The sequence below is a fragment of the Muntiacus reevesi genome, chromosome 20 (assembly GCF_963930625.1).
Source record: "Muntiacus reevesi chromosome 20, mMunRee1.1, whole genome shotgun sequence".
In the NCBI taxonomy this organism is placed as follows: Eukaryota; Metazoa; Chordata; class Mammalia; order Artiodactyla; family Cervidae; genus Muntiacus; species Muntiacus reevesi.
In genome coordinates this window covers 15611255-15634398 of record NC_089268.1, presented here as the reverse complement: position 1 = coordinate 15634398, position 23144 = coordinate 15611255, and the positions used below count along the sequence as shown (strand labels likewise).

The 23144-nt window shown below is 47.7% G+C and overlaps 1 protein-coding gene across 4 annotated transcripts in view; it reads right to left on the bottom strand.

The window, feature by feature from the left end:
• The window catches only part of DAAM2 (dishevelled associated activator of morphogenesis 2), a 126540-nt gene that overhangs the window by 24982 nt on the left and 78414 nt on the right, over positions 1 to 23144 (bottom strand). For all 4 annotated transcript variants that reach the window (XM_065913234.1, XM_065913237.1, XM_065913236.1 and 1 more), the window contains exons 3-11: positions 17491 to 17580; positions 14344 to 14418; positions 13814 to 13908; positions 10404 to 10737; positions 8975 to 9085; positions 7712 to 7815; positions 6539 to 6605; positions 5374 to 5491; positions 3031 to 3169 (exon numbers count right to left, since the gene is read on the bottom strand). In XM_065913234.1, coding sequence (XP_065769306.1) covers positions 3031 to 3169; positions 5374 to 5491; positions 6539 to 6605; positions 7712 to 7815; positions 8975 to 9085; positions 10404 to 10737; positions 13814 to 13908; positions 14344 to 14418; positions 17491 to 17580 — 1133 coding nt within the window. The remainder of the gene's footprint in view (positions 1 to 3030; positions 3170 to 5373; positions 5492 to 6538; positions 6606 to 7711; positions 7816 to 8974; positions 9086 to 10403; positions 10738 to 13813; positions 13909 to 14343; positions 14419 to 17490; positions 17581 to 23144) is intronic.

The window sequence follows — 23144 nt, the reverse complement described above, 5'->3', positions numbered from 1 at the left end:
ATGATTCTTGGCCTCCTTGAGGAGGCCTTGATCTGGTTGACCAGATCAGGATACAAGGAGGGGACAGAGACTTCCTTGGTAGCCCAGTGGTTAAGGAAATGGGAAGAGAGGATGTGAATGCACATGTGTCCTTCTCCAGAGGAGGAAGGACTTCCCTGGTGGTCCAGTGGTTAAGGCTCCATGCTTTCAATGCAGCGGACCCGGGTTCCATCCCTGGTCAGGGAACTAGATCCCACATGCTGCAACTAAGTCCCAGTACAGCCAAATAAACAAATATTTTTTAAGAATAAAATAAAATAAAGAGGGGACAAGGTATGAAGGAGGAAATAATTCATGAAGAGATTTCTCTGGAGCAAGCTATTGCCATCCTCCCTTGGTGGGGAGGTTTGGGGAGGCGGGGTACAGGGAGGTTCTCCTTCACTGCCCTCTCATGGAGGTGACCTCCTGGCACCCATCCAGAGAGTCTGACCCATGTCCTCTGCTATTGGGAGGGAGGCATGGTGGACTGGGGCTAGGCAGGTCCAGAGGGTGGGCTGGTACCCATGGCACTCCAAGAATTTGTTAGTATGAGAGATTGCATGAGGGTTGCTCATGAGTCAGAGATTATCATGGAGGAACGAGGCTGAAGCTGTTGTAAGTCTCATCTAAAAAATGCACCTGGGAGAAAAGTGGACACTTCAACAACATAAGTCTAAGTGTACTGTTGTTGTTCAGTTGCTAAGTCATGTCTGACTCTTTGTGACCCCATGGACTGCAGCACGCCAGGCTTCCCTGTCCTTGACCATCTCCCAGAGTTTACTCAAACTCATGTCCATTGAGTCAATGTGTTGTATTGCCAGTGAATCAGGATCTCATAGAAGGGATGGTACTAGGCAGGCTTGGAGGGAAAAAAGAAAAACATGCCTAGCCAGTGACCACGGTTTTGTGGTGACAGGCGCCCAGCAAGGAACATCTGAAGACCCCAGGAATATACGTCATCTCTTTATCCATGTGCTAAACCCAGAGAGCAGGAAACCTATTCACTAAGTTACCTGATTCAAGCAGGGCCTTTTCCCATTTTTCCTTCCTGCCCCCATGCTCCCTCTGGTGGGGGTTCAGAAAATGGTTAGCTAGAGGAAAGGAGGGGATAGAAGGGGCTGGAAGAGAAAGAAAACAGAGAAAGAAGCCAATCATCACACTCATGCACGCGCACACACACACACACACACACAAACACACACACATGCTCTTCCCACTGCAGCTTCCAGCTCCAACCAAGGAAGCAAAGAGATTTAAGGCCGAATCAAATCTAGAATGCTGATTCACATCTAAGACTAGCCCTTCTACTTGCAGAATTGAGACTATGTCGGTGGCTGAAAGTGAGCCTAAGACTCTTATTGTCCAAGAAGCAGCAAAAAGTTCACTGCACCTGAGGAGTTGTCATCCTCAGCAGGGGAGAAACTTCCCCACTAAATAGTATAAAGAATGAGCAGATGATAAAAAATAAAGCTGTTTTCACTATTTATAATAGCCAAGACATGGAGCAACCTAAATGTCCATTGACAGAGAAATAGATAAAGAAGATATGGTATAGGTAGGAAATGGAATATTACTCAGCCACAAAAAAGAATGAAATAATGCCATTTATAGTAACATGGACAGACCTAGGGATTATCATACTAAGTGAAGTAAGTCAGGCAGAGAAAGACAAATACCATGTGATATCACTTCTTTGTGAAATATAAAAAAATGACACAAATGAACTTATAAAGAGAAACAGACTCACAGACATAAAAAACAAACCTAAGGCTGACAAAGGGGAAAGGTGAAGGGAATAAATTAGGTCTTCTGGATTAACATACACACTACTATATATAAAGTAGGCAGTCAACAAGGATTTACTGTAGAGCACAGAGAACTCCACTCAATATTCTGTAACAACCTATATGGAAAATGAATTTGAAAAAGAATAGACAGATGCTTGTTTACATACAACTAGATCACTTTGCTGCACTCCTGAAACTAATGCAACATTGTAAATCAACTATACTCCAATATAAAATAAAAATTAAATTCAAAGGTTTCCTAATAAAGCTGCCTTTTGATTACCAGTTGTATTCTTCCAGTGTACCAGTTAGGATTTTGACTATAACACCTGGCTATTTGTGCAAATGAAAACAGCATCATGAATAGTTCAAAAATCATTTTCTACTTGGCTTTGCAATGTAGCACAATGAATCATTGAGAGCCAATGTATCTCCTTAAGGGCAACAGACTCAGACTGATACTGAAAGTAAAAATTTAAAATTAAAAATCACTGTGTTAACATGAGGCCTAGTTATTAACTGATGCAACTGTAAACTCATTTCTTGGTGTTTCTTTACACGCAGGGTGAGTCAAAGATGATAAGCCAGAGACCTTAGGCTCTGACATCCTTTTCCAATAATTCAATTGTCATGCTCTATTTTCAGTGGTCGGCAGACCATCTCTAAAGGGCCAGAGTAACTATTTTAGGTTTCATATGTGAGGTCTCTGCTACAGCGTCTTGGGCGTATTTTTAACAACTCTTTTAAAATGTAAAACTATTCTTAGCTCATGGACCACACAAAACAAACTGGAGGATGGGGGCTAGCCCACAGCCATAGGTTGCTGACTCTTCCTCCGTGTTACATTACCGCCTCCCTCAATCCACTCCACGCAGTGGATCATGGGGCGCGGTAAGCACCGTCTATAAACCTCTACTATCCAATATGGTGGTCACCAGCCACATGTCACGTGGCTACTAGAGTTTAATGAAAACGAAATAAAATGTAAAACTCAGCTTCTCAGTCCCACTAGCCAAGGGTCAAGCACCCAGTAGCCACGTTTAGACAGTGTGCATAGAGACCATTTCTGCTATCTAACGGAGTTCTATTGGATGCTGCGGCCCAGGGCCCATCTGGAGCCCTGTCTGGGTTTGCAAGAGGCAGCTGAGATTTTGCTGGTGAGACACCAAGTAGGAGAGAGATGGGGAAGGAAGATGAAGACAGGCGAGGGATGGCCACTGCTCACATGTTGACGATGTTCTTGACGTTGAAGTTCTCCAAGGGAGCCAGGTCAGGATCCACGCCCCTCTCGTCCTGGAGGACAATCTGCTGTAGGATGCGGTCCAGGAGCTGCCACTGCTGGAAGTAGCCACCGTTTCGCTTGTCTGTGGGAGGACAGGCATCCTATCTTGACTAAGCTGCAGAGCCCCCTGGGGCCCTGCCCTAGGGTCACCACCTGGGGCCAGGCTGGGGAGGCGAGCCCCTGACCTCCCTCGGCAAGCTCCCCGGCCGATGGAGGAGGAAATGTGATTGCTGATAATGAAGGCTCATAAATCCTATCATTTCTTGCTGATCTGCAACTGACCTTTTATGAATGTGTCAACCCTCTAGATATATTTCTCTACTCCCTGAAATGCTTTCTGGCTGCCTTCTTCTCTGTTGGTACCCTGAGCATCCCAAGCCTTAGGAATGCAAATTGCTTTTTTTTTTTTTAACAATTATCTTAGAAAAGCACATTCAAGAAAGTAAATCTGCTCCCAACATTACATGCTGAATAATGAAGTCTCTAGGGAAATTTTTTTTTTAAAAAGCAAAGGCTCTAGGATTATCGATGCTATTGTCCTACAGAGAAAGATGAATGGAAAATAATTACAGGTGTGTCCTGAGAGGGGGGTCAGAATGGGCTGGAGAAGCAGTCTTGGAATCCAGGCAGATTTCTTGGTGAAGGTGACCCTGGACTGTGAAGGCAAAGGCATTGTGCGTGCTGTGCTTGTTTTCACAGAGCCCTATTGCCATCCGCCCGAATCATAGTCTGACTGGAGAAGGACTTTATTTTCATGGGATCGCCACAGGCTCCTCTTCCTGGGTTCTTGATCCAAGTACTGTATTCCTACTGACCACCAAGGGGGGTCAAGCAGCAAGATCCTGACCTCAAAGGCAGACCATAATGCCTGCAAAGAGGAAGGTCATGTCTGCACAGCTCCATTTTGAAGCAGACTGGGGGGACCCATTCACAATACCCTTGGAACAGCAAACATTCATGGGAGCAGAAGTCAGAATTCCCAAGTCTTTCACCAAGACCTTCTAGACTGGGTTTTGGAGAACTGGCAGCTCCCTGGTCCAGAGCACTCTATTTTCCCATCACTCCACTGGCACATGCATTACAAAATGATAATGTCTTCCATTTACCTTTCATCCAGGAACACAGCGTAAAGCCTGTGTTCACAGAAGTAGAACGTGATTAATCTAAAGCCCTGAGCCCTGAGGACTTCCCTGGTGGTCCAGTGGCTAAGACTCCATGCTCCCAATTGGGCAGGGGTGGGGCCTGGGTTCAATTCCTGGTCAGGGAACTTGATCCTGCATGCTGCAACTAAGATCCGGTACAGCCAAATAAATATTTTTGAAAAAAAATTCCTTTTAAAAAAATTAAGTCCTGACCCCAAAGAAACAAAATTCTTTCATATGTAAAAACTGTCTGAGCTTCAGGCTCACCCACTGTAACATGGAGATACTAAAACACATACCTTAAGCCATTTTGAGGTTTAGAGACACTATATTAATTTCCCATCACACGCAGCCCTGAGTCGGTAACAGGAAATTGTAGTTTTCACCACCACCTTGGTTACCAACACCAACATCACCACCACTAAAGAGAGTCTGTCTAGGCTGACCATTTTGCTGGTCCATGCCAGTTTCCAAACCTGCTATTTTATGAAGAGCTTAAATATCAAATGATGCAGTCACAACTCATTTCAGATCGCACACTGGAGTGGCTACTAGTAACTATGTATAATTTATTTTGCCACTGTACACACCTGGATCTTAAGAGTTTAGCATCTGCTCCTATAGATACAGACATTTGGTATTTGTAAAGTAAGGCAGGAACAAGGGTGCGAGCCAGCAAGCGCTAGATGGAAGAGTGGATAAAATCTTCAAAAACAAACAAACAAAGCAACAAGTGTGCTTTCATGTGACTGCCACAACCTCCATTCCACAGCTATACAGCTCCTGGAAGCACAAAACTTCTTTCTGGAACGCCCCGAGAAGGCCCATCACAATGCTGCCACAAGTTGGCAGTCAGGGCTGTTTGATTTAGCAGGGATCAAGTTCTGCTTGTTGGTCCAGGATGTTGGCATTGCTTAGGGCTAAATTCTCAGCCCCTGTGCTGGGGACAGTGAAAGTCCTGACTCCAAGAAGGACGGGCAGAGTAAGGGCCTGAGTCCTCCAGTCTGACCTCCTGGGAGCTGGGGTACAATTGGCCCAGGAGGGAGACACGGGGAGACACCTCGACCCTGGGAGCTTCTGACACCTTGTCTCAAGATGCCCCGGGCCAAGGGCTCAGACTGGCCGAGGGCAGGGTACTACTCACAGGGCATCTGTAGGCAGTGGTGCAGGACGGACAGCAGGCAGGGGTAGGCCTCCGTGTGCTTCAGCTTCTTGTGGATCAGCTCAAACATCTGGGACGCACTCTTGGTGTCAATGTGGACCTGAGGGTGTGGGGGGCACAGTGAATGGGGCGGGGGGGGGGGGGTGAGGAGCAGGGGAAGAGAATAGAGGGGGAGATGACCCTGTCTCCATCCACTGAGCCCCATCCTATAGGACAGCATTCCCTCCCTGCCTCTGGTCCAGGCTTAAAAAAAGAGAAGGGCAGAGAAAAGGAGGAGAGACATGTGCTAATTATATAAACCAGGGTTCCCCAGCCTTGGCACCACCGGCATCTTGAACTAGATGATTCTTTATCGGTGGGGGTGAGGGGCTTCCCTGTTCACTGTGGATGATTTAGCAGCATTTTAGCCCTACATCTACCGGATGCAGGGGCATCCTCCTCACACCTGCTATGACAGCTAAGAACATCTCTAAACATTGTAGATGCCCCCAAGGGAAGTAAACTCGCTCCTGGTTGAGAACTACTGATTCAGACTAAGAGGAGGAAGCAGGGCCTGGCTGACTCGAGGAGCACGTGGCCTAGATCCACAGCCTGGGTGCAAACGCCAGACCAACTCTGCAGCTGTGTGACCGCAAGAAGTCGCTGGTCCTCTCAAACATCGGTTTCCTTCTCTTTAAATTTGGGGCTCTTTTTAGAATCGAAAAGGATGGTGCTTGGCCACTGAAGCAGCAGCCCAAAGGAGGTCTCTATTTGGACAGGGATTTTCTAGCACCATATTAAACCAGCAGGTGTGTGTATTTTCAGGGTTACCGAGGCTCACATGGAAATGATTTTGTTTGCTGAGCAGGATTCAGTTAGTAATGGGGGAAGGTGACTCAGGAGATTACTGAAAGACAGGGAGAAAGTCATCCCAGAGGAGGCATTCGAGGGCAGCTATGTGTAAGAATTGTCTCTCCTTCCTTTGGGGGTTGCAGTTTCCTCCAGGGGAGATGGTCTCCCGGTTTAAGACGAGGCCCTGCAGAGCCACTATAGTGCCAGGGCTCCAGAAGTGAGACCAGCCCAGGGTGGCACCACCAGGGAACCAGGCCAACACACAGCACAGGAGTCAGGACCCACGGCAGTCACCCCGCCCTTGCAGGCTCCTCACCATGTCAAACCTCCTGGCCAGCTCCAGGTCATCCTCATTCCGGACCATCTCGAAGAAATCCAAATGCCTAGACGGGATAGGGGGATAGAGGAAGTAGACATCACTGCCAGGTCAGCCCTGGGTGAGCGTTATAGCCCCTTTAAGCCTCTGAAATGACTAAATCTGAAGGCTTCATGCAAATAAGGCCAAGGCAAAACCAGAAAGAAGTTAGCTTCCTGTATGTCAACACTCTCGTCCTTTATACAATCTCACGCCCATCCTTGGGGAGGCCAACCCAGGGTCCTATCATCACCTTCAATCAGGCTCTCCCAGGTTGACATTGGTGGCTGGATCATCCCTGACTCTGTGGGGGGAGGTGGACCTGTGAGTTGAAGGACATGAACCAGCATCCCTGACCTCTACCGACCAGAAGCCAGCAACGCCCTCCACTTTGAGTTGTGATGACCAAAAATGTCTCCAGGTGCTGCCAGATGTCCCCTGGGTGGGGACGGGGAGTGAGATCCCTCACAGTCAAGGATCACTACCCTAGTTTGACCTTCCCATGTTCTCAGACCATCCTAGGTCTCCACTCAAAGCCAATCTGTCATTTTCTACCCCGTCCCCTCCTCCACTCCACTGGAAAAGGATCCATCCACCCATCCATCCTTAAGACCTACTGTAATAAAATAGCCTGTGTGAATAGGGTGGACCAGAGGGGCCCACTGGTGATACACAGGAGCTTCATTGTGCTTCTTAGTCAACAAAGGCCTTGATGGCTTGCACCTTGAGGGGCGTGTCTCTGCAGAACAGGGAGGGGGGCACTGTGGATGTCTGGCATTCCTGGCTCCCTACAACCAATGCAATAGTGCCTCCCCCAGCCAGTTTGAAAATCGAAGAACACCCCTACATTTCCAAATTCCCCCCCAGGATTGGTACTGCCATGGCAGAGGACTACTGGGTCCACCTGCCTCTAACATCAGAGATGAGACAGGAGGTTGGCCAGGAGGGGACATAGATGATGTGGAACAAGGAGGTGGGAGAGCTGTCATCCACCTTTCCCCCAGACCCAGAGCTGCTCCTGAATCGATGCTGGGTGTGGCAGGTGGTCTCCTAGGGAACAGAAGCCTCTCTGAGGGTCTTGACTATCCCCTACTGAGGCACTTTCCCCATGGGGATGGGTGGCTTGGGCCTTACTTGTCCAGGATGGCATTCTCGTGCTGCCGGAGTTTGTCAATCACGGGCTGTATCCCCAGCATCAGGAACTCGTACCGCAGATGCAGACGGAACTCCAGATTATCCTGGGGGTCACCAAGGGGGTACTAGGCTCACCGGCTGGTCTCCATTTCTGCAAGAGTCCCCCAGTGGTCCCCTCACGGCCACTCCAGTTCCACCACATCCCCAGCAGCAAATGCATCAGAACTGCTTCAGGTCCCAGAGCAGCAAGGAGGGGTGGGGAGGAACATCCTTTCACCTCGTTAGTCATCCGCTTAACTCTCCTGCTCACTTCACCAGCTTTCTCTAAGATTTTGGCCTCAAAGAGCGGAGCTGAAGAGTGATACAGAGCACATGCTTCGGAAATCAGACAGATGGTTCCAATCCCTGCTCTGTCACTTAGCAGTTTTGTGACTCTGCAGAAGGCTTAGTTTTCTCATCAGTTAAATGGGCATGACATTACTTACCTAACAGGAATGGTATTCATAAAAACTACCTGATGAGATATGGTTAGCAACTAATCAGAACAGATGTCAGTATAAATAGCTGGTACTGACCCAGGTGATGTCAGCATCTTAGGAACAGGTAATTCCCTCAACCTACCTCACCTAACTCAGGTCATCAGGATAGGATGCAAAAAAAAAAAAGAGTATGCTGGCAGAAAACAGAGGAAAGCAGAGATCATTAAGTTGCCCCTTTTGACCTTCAACAAGCTGACCTTCACCGAGGCATGAGACTGCCTTAGAATTTGGGAAGTTCACCTGCTCTTCAAGCTCATCTTCTATTTTTGCTATTTTTATGGTCTGGGAATCCCATTTCTGACCCCATTCTGAAGGAAAATCAGAAGTCACACATCCTAACAGAAGATGCTAGAAGACAATGACTGGCTAACTCAGAAATCAGTCCAGAAACAGGTCTTTACAAAGCTTTAGAAAGAAGGACCAACACTTGTCCTCCTCCTATAAATGATCCCCCGCCATCCTAAGCCATTATCAGCCAGACAAGCTTGGGTTTTGACCACGACACACATAATGCATGATGCCACCTATGCAGGAAGCTCCCCAGGAATCCTTTTCTTGGTGTCCAGTTCACACAGGGGGCAAGACGTGACACAGATGATCTGAAGACACGAGGATGGTGGTGGCAGCCACACCAACCCTCTGCCTCCTCCCCAGGCAGCACTCACGCCCTCTTCCTGGGTCCAGAAAGTCAGGGCACAGCAAGGAAATGGAGAAGAGGCCTCACCTCTCCAGCGCCAGCATTGAGGACAGCGTTGATGAAGGACATGATGGCTGTTTTCAGATTCACTTCATCCCGGTATCGGCCCAGACTTCGGTCCAGCTCATTCAGCAGGGTCTGGATGGAAAGGCAGGACCGAAAAGAAGGGAGGATCAGGATCCTACAAGTCCAGCCTCACACCTTTGCTCCCATCATGCCAACCACCCAGAATGCTGTACTCATTCTCTGTACCCGGTCTATCCAACGCATCTTGAACGTTCTCTAAGCTCACCTTTTCCAAGAAGCGTCCTTTGCCTCTCCACATCTCAGCCCCAGTCCTGTCTTATTCCTCTCCACTCAGCTTTGGGGACTTGCTCTATTTTGCTGGGCGATGCCAAAATGCTCTTTCAGCACTTTACAGCTGTTTACAGCTCATCAGCCCTCCATATCCCCCGGGTTCAACCAACCCCACATTAAAAAATAAAAATATACATATATATTTTATATTTCAGAAAGATTCAAAAAGCAAAGTTGGAATTTTCTGTGCACTGGCAACTGTTTACATAGCATTTATATTTTATTTACAGTTATTTACAGAGCGTTTACATTACAGTAGGTATTATAAGTAATCCAGAGATGACTTAAAGTATACGAAAAGATGTGCATAGGTTATATGCAAATACTGCACAACCGTAAGAGATTTGAGGATCCACACATTTTGGTACCCGTGAGGGTCCTGGAGGAGGAACCCCAGAGGATACAGAGAGTAACTGTATTCACTCTCAGCTCCTTAATAGCATGGCCACTACCTTTTATTGCCTTTGTATATTCTGCAAAGGGTCCAGAGTCACTTTTCAGAGTGGGTGCTTTAAAATGTGCTTTAAATGATGACAGAATAAACATGTAATCAATTCTGGTGGACAAACCATAAAGTTTGTGATGACAGGTCATATCTATTGAGACTTACTCTGTACCAAGACACTATACTTATTGTCTGTCTCTTTACTGGTGCAGTCAGGGAGAAGAAAAGGCACTAGTATGGCCTGAGCTCCTGGGACTGGTCCCAGTGACACCAAAGTAGACACTGGTCCAGGCTTAGGGCCTAACACCGTTTATTTCACCTGGCCACGCCGAGCAGCATGTGGGATCTTAGTTCCCCGACTAAGGATTGAACCAGTGTCCCCACAGTGGAAATACAGTCTTAACCACTGGGCCACCAGGGAAGTTCTGAGGCCTAAAATCTTGATTCCAACAATGGCATTCAATTCAATAATTCTTGCTGGAGCCCCTATCTGAGCCAGGTGCTGGGCTCGGAGTTGTAAAGTCACAAAAATGAAACAGAGCAATGTTCCAGCCTCTAGGAACCCATGGTCTAGGTAGGAGTGCATTATCCCAGCCAAACTCCCCTCCTAAGGCCCCCGAGGTTTCTGACACAAGCCCCCCGCCAGGCCCTCACCTGGAAGCGTGTCCGCTCGGCCGCATACACCTGGTAGTGAAGCATGGCCTGCAGCACCTTCTTGTGGCCGCCGGGCACCAGGCACACGGCGCCCAGGATCTCCAGCACAGCCACCTTGGTCTTGCTGTTCTCCGTGCGCAGGCTCTGGGCGATGGTGCTGATGGCCTCGGGCTGCGCCAGCACGTGCGCCCGCCCCTGGGAGTTGTTCATCAGCGCCTTGATGCAGCCAATGAGGGAGGTGTGGATGCGGCTCTCGCAGGTGGCGTGGTCCATGCTCCGGAGGAAGTTCAGCAGACAGGTCAAGCCCTCCAACTCGATGAAGCGGGTCACAAACCTGCCCAGACCAGAGCCGTCAGCCAAACAGGTATTCTGCATTGGCATGTTATTCTGTCTGCATTTTGCAAATAGCTACCCCTTATCTAGGGACCACTGTGTCCCACCTACAGAAGCCACTTGGTTCATTTATAAAGTTTGTCTAAAGCACTCATCCCTCCATGGTTGCTATTTGGTCAACTTATTAGGGCTTCCCTGATGGCTCAGATAGTAAAGAATCTACCTGCAATGCAGGAGATGTGGGTTTGATTCCTGGGTGGGGAAGATGTGCTGGAGAAGGAAATGGCAACCCACTCCAGTATTTTTGCCTGGAGAATCCCATGGACAGAAGAGCCTGGCGGGCTACAGTCCACAGGGTTGCAGAGTCGGACATGACTGAGCAACTAACACTTTCACTTTCAAAGCGCTGAAGAGCTTCTGCTTTAGAACTGTGGTGCTGTTGAAGACTCTTAAAGAGCCCCTTGGACTGCAAAGAGATCAAACCAGCCAGTTCTACAGGAAATCAATCCTGAATATTCATTAGAAAAAAATGATGCTGAAGCTCCAATAATTTGGCCACCTGATGTGAAGAGCCAACTCTTTGGAAAAGACTCTGATGCTGGGAAGGATTGAGGGCAGGAGGAGAAGGGGTGACAGAGGATGAGATGGTTGGACGTAAGTTTGAGCTAACTCTGGGAGACAGTGAAGGACAGGGAAGCCTGGTGTGCTGCAGTCCATGAGGTTGCAGAGAGTTGGACATCACTTAACAATTGAACAACAAAGCTCTAAAATCCTTACCACCTCACAAGGGACTCACATCTTGTTTGCATTTTAAATATTGTGCATTTGCATATCACTGTCAGTGACACAACTATGAAGGTGTATGTGAAAGGGATGATTATGATAATTATTAGGATAATTATCACGGCTGTTAAACCTGAAGACTCATCACCAGTAAGGATGGGAATGAAGAGAATTACAAGCAGACAACAAGGAAGACTTCCAGAGAAGAGGGCCATCAGAGTCACTGCATTGAGGGATAAAAGCTGGGGAAGGCACTCTTTAAGGGATCCCTAAGAAAACATCTGCGTTAGCTTACATGTTAGCAAAAAACATTAAAAGCCATTTAGTGCGGGAGTTCTTAACCTGGAATATGTGTTCCCCTAAGGGGTCTATGGCTAATGAACTTCCATGGGAAACAAAAAATACACTTTTTTTGGTAATCCCTACCTTGACTTTCGCATTTCTCTCAATGATGAATGTAAGCAATAAACTATAGTGGCATTACCAGAATTTCTGACTTTCTCACCCAAAGAAATCACAGCTATTTTCATCTCAAATTGCAGCTGTTACAGATATCTCAAAATATCATTTCCACTCATCAGCACTTCAAAGTTATGGTGGTTGCTAGTTCTTTTTATTTAAGGCATAAAGCAGATAGCATTTACTGCTATCTCACAAATGTTTAAAATTTGGTGGCTGTATTTCAGTTTAATTGGTTCATTTTTAAACTTTATCTATTTCTATTTATTATTTAAAAACATCGTTTGAATAAGCAATCAATAGGTTTCATCTGGGTACCAAAGTCATCCATGGTACATGTGCATGCAAACACACATGCACACACACACAGAGGCTTAAAACCCTTGATTTAGTAGGACAATAACTAATGATCTGAGGACATGCCATAATTGAAGCTGAGGGAAGCACTCTATATAATGAATACATTTGATTCCAAGGGCATCTGTGAGTATTTCTACATGATTATATAAATATACTTAGAAAAACAGAATGCATCCTTAAGTTGTTAAAAATAGGTATCATTTACTTTTTTCTATTATACACTCTTATGTATCCCACAAAATTTCCACCTTTACTATATATGACATTTGTAACCAGCATTTGATTAAGAGAAGGAAAAATAGATGGAAGTGGGAGATGAACTGGGTAACATCCCCTCAACCCTTCTACTTCCTGACTTTCTCAACCTCCCTGTATCCCCTTTCTAAATCAGACCCCCACCCCACCTGAGCAACAAGCAGGGGTTAGGGAGCCCCTGTTCTCCTTGAGGCTCTGCTTCCAGGCTCCTGGGGCAGAAAGGTCAGCCCAGACCACACACACACACACACACACACACACACACACACCCACCCACACACACCCACACCAGACTAGTGTGTTGGTAACAACTTGCACTCTGGAGAAAGGAAAAGGCCTGACTGTGCTGTTTGCCAATTTCCATGGTATCAATACTCCCAGCACAGCTGACTTCAAGCTAGTCATGTGATGTCACTGAACGTGCAGCTGGGAAGACATGTACCATTTACATATTCCCACCAGGCACACACAATGGGTGCAATTTCAGTGCACACACATGACAGTGTATAGTAAAATGTCAAATCATTAGGTAATTAAGGAGTGATAAGTTTCAAGTTCTTAATTACCTTTGGTTTTTATATCATTTTTTAAATCATGAGTTGATATAATTTACATTTTAATCATAGTTTTGTTTAACAAGCAGCTTGCAAAACTGCTGAAAATTTAACAGTTGCCGCTCCTAAGCCGGAAAGAGCCAGTTGCCAGACACGAGAGGAGCCTATGGCTCTCCTGGGCTCTTTCACAATGTGGCCCGGGATGCAGGGAGAGGTTCTTTTCAGCCCTGGAGACTTCCACCACCTGCTTCCTTGCCTGCTCCCACGCTGGATGGAGAAATCTCATCTGGAGACAGCACATCGCCCTCTAGTGGCTAGAGTATTTCTCACCCACTCTCACCTCCCTGGTGGGGCTCCTCCCTTCTCAGAGTTCTTGAGCACCTTGCTGGTACGCCCACCTCTGGGCCGGAGGTTTATCCCATCTTCTTGTGTTCATCTTCCCTCCCCAACATGCTCATCTTCTGGAAGCATCCCAGCTCCTCAGAGGGAGAGGGGTGGCGGGGAATGGGAGCCCACATGTGAAAGAGGGTAAAGCAAGCGGAGGGGATGCTGAGAGTGAAGCCGGTCAAGGGGCGTGGGAGGGAGCAGAGCTCTGTGCGAAGCTTCCAGAAACTGAGGGGCCCACTGAGGGAGGGACGTAAGAGGAAGCGAGGGAAGGGGCATCACCTCATAGGCTGTGTCCGGAGGGCAGTCTTCAGGTCTTCCACGACTTGGTTCCTCATCTCCGTCTCCTCCTCGTCAAAGGTGTACAGACTCTGCATCTGAGGCCAGAGAAAGCGCAGAGGTCGCGCTGGGGTGCCTCTGTCCCAGCTCCCTGCACGCCCAGCCTGCCTGTGAACCAGGGCCACCCTGGCCTCAGGAAGGCTGAGGCCCCACCAAATGGTTTACTGAGACAAGAGTGTCAGGCTCTGAGAAGACCCAGGTTCCAGTCCTGGGCTTCACTTTCCTCATCTGTAAAATGGGGAGAATGATTAGCCTCTTTCTCAAGCCTGGGTGATCTACACATCATTAATCACTGTTTTAATGGTTTGGGGACTCTATAAAATAGTCACACAGGGGAGGGAGAGGTCATGACACAATCTCGGGAATAACTGGAAAGCTGCTGATTCCCAGAAGTGGGCTGCAGGGGAACATGAGGGCCACTCTCCCCGGAGCCTTTCCAGGTGGGGCCGGAGCAGGACAGGCTCGAGGCTCACCGCGGCCATGGAGTTGATGCGGTCAATGTAGTAGTCAGGCCAGCTGGTCGCCAGCTTGTTGGGGTCCTCCTGCTCCTAGAACAAGAGGAAGGGTTGTATGGACCACCTGGCAAGACAGCCCCACAGTCTGGAGTCCTGAGCTTCATTCCAGGTCAGCATTCAGGTTCATCTCCCAGCCCCACCTAGACGGGGTGACTTTGAGGAAGTCACAGAAGCTCCCTAGGCTTCTACTTCTTCCTCAGCAAGACGCAGATCATGAACATCCAAACCTCAGGACCAGATAATGACGTGGGCAGAAACCATGCAGGTATACACACTTTCAATGAACAATATATATGGTTAAAAATAAATTATTTTTTTTCCCCTGTCATACTTGTTCTGACTCCATTTAATGAAATACGACTTTAAGTCTGTGGAATCTAATGAAAATGTGCACTTGTACTTTGTACATCTACTTTTTTCAAATTTCATTTTTTCTGATATCATTCTCACTATATTTTATAAAATAGTATCGGTCTGTGACAGTCTGGACCTTTAAAACACTTGGTCTTTCAGAGCTGTGAAAGATACTGACTGATATTATGTATTTGGTGTAGTGCCTGGCACAGAGTAGGTGCTCAATAAATTGGAACTTTAAAAAAGGAAAGAGATTCCCAACCGCCCCCCCCCCCCCCCCCCCCCCCCCCCCCGCCAAGGTCCTGGGTTTTGAAAAGGGGGTGGGGGATGGGGTCTGTGCAGCCGGAAGGCAGAGCCCAGATCAGACCCAGCCCTCAGGTCCCAAGAGAAAGCCTCAACTCCTCCCCAGGGGTGGGCAGGAATGATGGGAACTGGATAAGTATTGATGCTGATTGAAAATTCAGACCCCTCCTCTGGCCAGTGGGTCTGCTCTTCACACTCCCTCCCGTTTGGATGCTCCCCTTTATTGGCTTTCTACCAATTTCCTGCTTTCAAATTAGCATGAAACATTCACCTCCTCAAGAATCTTCTTGATGAACCACCTGCCTGCCAGCCAGCCTGGACTTTGCCCTGCATCTTTCAGTTCCATCCACTTGGGTTTGGTGATTTTGTTTCTTAAAATCCAAGATTTTAAATTTCTTAAATCTTAAAATTTTAGATCAGTGAGAAACCTGCTTTGTTTGGGCTCTTGTGACTTTACCTGGCTGTATGCCTAAAGCCATGAGGCTCCTTTAACTGAGGCCCCCAAATTCTAGCTTCTGCCTTACAGAGGGGATCACAGCACATAAACAAATGTATCATGAAGCATACACTTTCCTGCCTTCACTGGCTTCCCATTTAGCCACTCCATGTGCATTTAATGAGCACCTACTCCATGCCAATCACTGCTTGAGCCCTGAAAGTACTGAACAAAAAGCCATCCATGTAATAGCCTGTCTAATACCAGAGGTAGGGTGACCAGTGCTCTGTGGTGGGACTGTCCATTGTGGGCCCTGAAAACCGGGGTGGGGGTCATCTAACACAGAAGGCTAATGGGGAAGATGAGGTGGGGGGTCTGAGAGGACTGAGCTGAGTTATTCAAGATTACTGAGGCTAAGACAAGGGGAGAGTGTTACAGGCAGAGGAAGTGCCATGCGGAAAGATGGGGAGTGGGAAAGTGTACTGGGAGGTGACACAGTCTGGTCTGGAAGGTGGTGAGAGGCGTCCTTTCATTCTAGTGCATTTTTATTTTAGCTGCATAAGGAATCAACGTCAGGGATCGCCATCGTAAATCGATTTGGAAAGTGGGGAATCACGAAAGAAGACGAATTACTCCTAAAATGCATTTTCTCCTCCTTTCCTTCTTTATTTCTATAGTGTGAGTTTTTTAAAGATCTGCTTTCCTCATAAGACGACTCCTGGACACAGAGCATGGTATTCTGCAGCTGCTTAATAAATGCACTGAGTGTACTAAATGGTGGCTTGCAGAGCCTGCAGGTTCTCAGCAGGCCGGCATTCCAGCGTCAGTGCAGACACTTGTCATGCTGGCTGGTGACTCTGGGTGAGGCCATCACCCCTCCAGGCCTTCCTTGCGTCCTGTGTAGAATGAAAAACTGGATTGGGTTGCTCCTCAGTTCCTCCTAATTCTAGAAGAGTGACCAGCTTTATAAGCTCGATCTGGCCCAGTATGGAGCCTAGGATGGAACAAATATCCCGAGTGAGAAGACTAAGAGAAGAGCCAAAATGGGCTTCAGGGAGCATGAAGGGGAAGCAGTCCCACACTGCCCCAGACCTGCCCATCTTCTCCCGGGAGGGAGACTTCTAAGCCTTTGGGTGCTGGAATAACAGGTCCCAACTCCCAAACACCTGTACATTGAAATGAAGGGATGAAGCTGCAAGCCTGGGAGATGAGAGGGTGGAGGGACAGGGAGGAAAGAGGGCCAAGGAAAGAAAAACAGAGTGAAAGAAACAGCCAGGCTAAAACATTGGGTTGGCCAAAAAGTTTGAGTTTTTCTATAAGACGTTATGGAAAAACCAGAATGAACCTTATGGCCAACTCAACGGAGAGGAGGCAAGAGAGGCTCAGAGAGAAAGAGATGAGGTGAGAGAGGTAGAGAGAGGGAGGAAGGGAGAAGAAAGCACAGCCCCTGGGAAAGTGGAGGGGAGAGAGGAAACCCAGCTCAGTCCTGACTGCAGCCCGGCCCGCCCTGCTAGGGAGGACCGCAGTCAGGAGACTGACACCATTTAATGAAGGGCGGGGGGGGCGGGGGCGCGGAGAGCAGAGACTGATGTGTGTCCCTGACCTGCATGCTGCCCTGGGACACAGCCCGGGCTAAAGATCCAGCAGAGACCATTCACTTCCCCCAAACCAGTCCTTCCAACAGAGCTGCCCCCGGGGAACCGCCCAGGGTGGCAAGCCCTCCCCGCGTGCACACAGGCACAGAAAGGAAATCTGGACTTGTCATCTTGCATCTCCCTGACCCGGCAGCCCTCCTGGAACCCGGAAGAACAGAATCCTAACCCTCTGCGTGTAAGCTCCATGAGAGCAGGGATTATTTTTGTCCTGATTCATTCACTGTCGTTCCTCCGAAACCTAGAATGGAATGATGCTGGTGTGGAACAAAAGCTTGTGAAATGAATGAGCGAGCGTGGAAGCAAGGGCTGCCCGTGCTGTGGACCCTGCGGGGCAGTGGAAGAGGTCAGAGAGGGTACCTTCTTCTTGCTGCAGTAGATCTGCCATTTCTTCTCAGGGGGCAGTGCAAATACAGCCTCCCGGTTTTTGTCGGTGAGATCCAACTCATCCTGCAAAGACACAAAACACGTCTGAAACCCAGAGATGGTTGATCTTAGGATATTTAGCCTATAGGAAATTACCATTTCCTCAAATTCCTTAGCCTGCCGTCTTCCTTCAAAGATACGCTAGGGCAATTCTTACTCAAGAAGCACAGCCCCATCCTCCCATCCCCTTGCATCAAGCCCTCAAGCTTCTATCCAGGCTTCCTTCCCTCCCGGTCCCCGCCCCTCGACCCGCCCCCTCCAGGGCCCTGTCCCCGCCCATCTCGGGCATTGCTCTGCAAGCTCCGAGTCCTCCTGCCTGGAGTTTCTTGTTCTTCCTCTAGTCCTTCTTGGGCTGGTCAACACCATAAACCAAGGCTGGACAAAGAAAGAAATCAGTCTACCAATCCAGTCTCTTATTATTAATTTACTATTGGGTTGGCTGCGTCTGATCTTAGTCGCGGTACTTGGGATTTTCCTTGCATCATGCGAGATCTTTCCTTGCAGCAGCATGGGCCCTCTAGTTGTGGCGCAGAGGCTCCAGAGTGCATGGGGCTCAGGAGTTGCCATGCGCAGGTGTTAGCTGCCCTGCAGCACGTGGGATCTTAGTTCCCCAACCAGGGATCAGACCTGCATCCCCTGCATTGCAAAGTCGATTCTTAACCCCTGGACCACAAGGCAGGTCCCCTGACCCACTTCCCTCTTGGCCCCCCATCCTTCAAGTCTCTGTCCCCTCAAGTGTGTCCCCCAGAAAGTCTCTGGGCTCCCCAACCCCAGCATTGACTCCCGCATGGTTGAGGAGACCTGGTAAAGATGAGGAGCTGGGCAACTCATCTAACACATCAACTCATCTAACTCAGCCTCCGGCTAAGGAGGTCACCCCGTGCTATAGGAGGTGTTGGTCTGCTTCCCGTGGAGGTGTGCCTGACAGACAGCCCTCCAGCTGCACCGCCACCCAGACCATGCCCTGCACACACAAGGCTGGGCTCCAGCTGCGAACCCACACTTCCCTGGGAGCGGGACTGGGAAGTTTCTGACATCATCAAGTTTCAGGTAACTCTGTAGGTAGTTTGGGATGATTTTTATAGGTTTAGCTGTGCTGAATGGCACCTAAAAGGCTCTTTTACTGAAAATTCTTCTCCTGTGATTCATGAGCTATGCCAGGACTCAACAACAACAACAAAGTTAATGGGCCATGGAAGCATAATGGGCCTTTCAACACGAGGATTCTTGAAAGCATTTTTTTTTAATAAAAGCAAAACTTACATTAAGACCAAAAAAAAGCATCATATTACTAATCTTTGTATTTTCTAAAATGATAGTAAAAGCAATATCTAAGAAAGTACACGAGTCTTAAGTATATCTATACCTGTATTCAATGAGAACCTTTTAGACTTTCTTTCACAGAGATCTGACCTGTCCAAAAGAAATATGAGCCACATTTTAAAAAAATTTTTCCAGTCACATTAAAAAATTAAGGAGGAATAGTTGAAATTAACTTTAATAATGTGTGGTAAGTCGATTCATTCGTGTCTGACTCTTTGTGACCCCATGGACTGTAGCCTGCCAGGCTCCTCTGTCCACGGGATTCTCCAGGCAAGAATACTGGAGTGGGTTGCCATGCCCTCCTCCAGGGAATCTTCCTGACCCAGGGATCAAACCCATGTCTCCTGCATCTCCTGCATTGGCAGGCAGGTTCTTTGCCACTTGCATCACCTGGGTACTTGTATTTAACCCTAAATACCTAAAATAGAGTCACTTTAACATGTAATCAATGTTAAAAAAAAATCAATGAGCTATTTTACATTCTTTTATTCAAACAAAGTTATCAAAATCTGCTGTGGATTTCCCATCTTGGTTCAGACCATATTTCAAGTGTCACTAGCCCCATGTGACCAGCGGCTGCCATCCTGAGTGGCACCTACAAAGACAACTTGAATCTATGCCCACCAGGTCACCTGCTTTTTGAACTAAAGACTCCTATAGATCAAATGCTAAAGAAAAGTTCTTCCCTGAAACCACTCTCCCCATATCCCAGGAATGTTTCCAGACCCTGCTCGGGGTTTCTGAAGCATTTCCTTTCTGTGGTCAGAATCAGAAATTAAAGAAAGAGTTCCATTCACCTGACACTGCCTAGCACACACTGCATCCTCTTCTGCTTTTGCTTATAAGTTAGTTCTACCCAGCCTGCGCTCCTGGCCCACCCACAGCATGGTCTAATTCCCAAGCTCAAAGTCAGCATCCTCCAGCAAGCCTTCTACAGCCCTTCCCAGGTAGGAACACCCCTCCCTACCTGAATCCAGAGCTGTTGTGTTCAACTTTGTATTCTGGTTATTTAGACCCTTGTCTTTTCTCACCAGTGGTCTCTGCCACTAAATCAAATGGCATTTCTTGGTGATTTGGTTGGTTCAGCCCTGGTAACCTATGACTCTGTGGACCATCTGCTTCTTGAGTCTCTTTCCTTGGTTCCTGAACAATCACACCCTTGGGCTGTCCCTCCTGCTTTGCGCTATGCTCCTCTTGGGACCCCTGACTGACTTCTCCTCCTCTCTCCTATCACCCAGCATTGAAGTCCCTCAGGGCACCATCCTGGAGCCTCTTCTCCCCTCCCTTTATGCTTCCTCTGGTGAATCCTTTGCAAGTCATTCCCAGGGACTCAGTGACAATCCTAAACCCTCTCAAGCCTGTACCTCCAGCCCCCCAGTGTCCTGAGCGCCCAGTCCTGGCACCCAAATGCCTTGGCACCGATCAACTTGATGACCCTCAAGTACCTCATACACTCATGTAAGTGTGACAGCATGCCAGGCACTATTATCAGTGTTTAAAGTTTATTCATTACATTTGCAACAACCCATTTTACAGATGAGAAAACTGATGTACAGCAAACACATGCAAACTGAGTTCATCATCCCAGTCCCTTCAGCCAGGGTCTCCTTGGCACATCCTGTCCTATTGAGGGTCTCACCGTCCACCCAGATCCTCATGTAAGAAACCTGGTATTCCCTGACTCCTACTCACTCATTAGTCCCAACAAGTCCTGTTATACTTCCTTCCCAGTGGCTCCTGAATCTGTCCAATTTTTCCCATGTCCATGGCTAACACTTTAGTCCAAGCCACCATCCTCCCCAGCTTGGATTTGCACCAAGAACCCCACGATGGTCTACACAGTGCCCCTGGAGCCCACTGGTACTCCAATAAAGTACCCCAGATGGTCTTTTAGAAAAGTATATTGGAGAACCTCAAACCCCTGCTTAACCTGTGCAGTGGCTTTCTATCACACCTAGGATTGAATCCCAAATCCTCAGATATTCTCATCATAATGGTACCCCCACAAAGGACCCAGTTTTTTCCTACTTGAGACACTCACATCTGCTGCTGCTTCTGGCAGGGACTCCATGGCATTATTCTGCACCTCCGTTCACTTACCTGACCATCACTCTGCTTTAAGATCTGTCACTGCTTCAGGGAACCCATCAGGACCCTGAATCTAGAATAAGGCTCTCTGCTAGACACTCCCACAGACCACTCCCTCCCCAAAACATTCCCTCTCAAGACACTCTCTACACGTGTCAATACTGTTCAAGACCCGCCTTCTCGTTAGACTTCATATTCCTGGCGGGGAGGGGCTGCGCCTGTGGGTCCATCACTAAATCCCTGGGAGCCCACGGAACCCAGCACACGTCAGTTTCTCAAATATTTTTCACTTGTTTGATCAATACCTCATGCTAGCCTGCAGATGAGACAAGCCTAACGCATTCTTGTTTTTTGCCATACTACCTATTAAGAATCCCTGCCACTTAACATGCTCAATAAATATTTGGAGACTAAAAGGGCCAAAGGGAGGAACACTGCTTGCCATGTCCTTCTTTCAAAACTCATGCACTCTTCTCAGGAAGATGTCCCTGACTGGGATAATGTAAGAAATATACTGGGTTGGCCAAAAAGTCCATTTGGGTTCTTCTATAAGATGCTATGGAAAAACCTGAACTAACTTTATGGCCAACCCAACATTTCTTCTTTTAAAAAATCTGTTTTGGTTTTTTATGCCATCATGCTTTATTTTTTTTAACTTTTTATTTTGTATTGGGGTACAGTCAATTAATAAACAATGTCATGATACTTCCAGACGAACAGCAAAGGGACTCAGCCATACACATATATGTATCCACTTTCCCCCAAACTCCCCGCCCATCCAGGCTGCCACATAACACTGAGCAGAGTCCCCTGTAGGTCCTTGTTGGTTATCCATTTTAAATATAGCAGTGTCAACCTAATATTTCTGATCTTCATTCCCAGTTCCTATCTTAGAGCTCCTAAATCCCTCGGAATTTCATGAATGATAGAACTGACAGGAATATCTTTTGTCCCTGACATAGAGCTCCTAAACCCGCTGGAATTTCCTGGGTGATAGGAGTCCCTTTTCTCCTAGTGCAGTGACTCTTGGTGGACCCTAGAGAGCTTCAGGGTGGGGGCTGGTCACCAGAAGGATCAGGCCTTGGTTAGAAGCCTTGAACTTTCAGCCCTACTCCCCAGACTCTGAGGAGGGAAGGGCTAAAGATGGAGCTAAAAATCTATCATGCCATTACAAATGAACTTATTTACAAAACAGACTCAGAGAACGAACTTATGGATACTAGTGGGGAAGGGTGGGAGAAAGGGATAGTTAGGGAGTTTGGGATGGACATATACACACAGCTGTATTTAAAGTGGATAAGCAACAAGGTCCTGCGTATGGCACAGGGAACGCTGCTCAATAGTATGTGGCAGTCTGAATGGGATAGGAGTTCGGGGGAGAGTGGACACATAGATGTGTATGGCTGAGTCACTCTGCTATGCACCTGAAACTACTGCAACATTGTTAATTAGCTGTAAGCAGCAGTAGTAGTAGTATGTTAGTCGCTCAGTTGGGTCCGACTCTCTGCAACCCCATGGACTGTAGCCTGCCAGGCTTCTCTGTCCATGGAGAAGCAGGCAAGATACTGGAGTGGGCTGCCATTCCCTTCTCCAGGGGATCTTCCTAACCCAAAGATCGAACCAGGGTCTCCTGTATTACAGGCAGATTCTTAACTGTTTGAGTTACCAATTCAATTCAGTTCAGTCGCTCAGTCGTGTCCGACTCTTTTCGACCCCGTGGACTGCAGCACGCCAGGCTTCCCTGTCCATCACCAACTCCTGGAGCTTGCTCAAACTCACGTCCATTGAGTCAGTGATGCCATCCAATCATCTCATCTTCTGTTGTCCACTTCTCCTCCTGCCTTTGATCTTTCCCAGAATCAGAGTCTTTTCCAATGAGTCAGTTCTTCACATCAGGTGGCCAAAGTATTGGAGGTTCAGTTTCAGCATCAGTCCTTCCAATGAATATTCAGGACTGATTTCCTTTAGGATGGACTGGTTGGATCTCCTTGCAGTCCAAGGGATTCTCAAGAGTCTTCTCTAACACCACAGTTCAAAAGCATCAGTTCTTTGGCACTCGGCCTTCTTTATGGTCCAACTCTCACATCCATACGTGACTACTGGAAAAACCATAGCTTTGACTACACAGACCCTTGTTGGCAAAGTAACGTCTCTGCTTTTTCATATGCTGTCTAGGT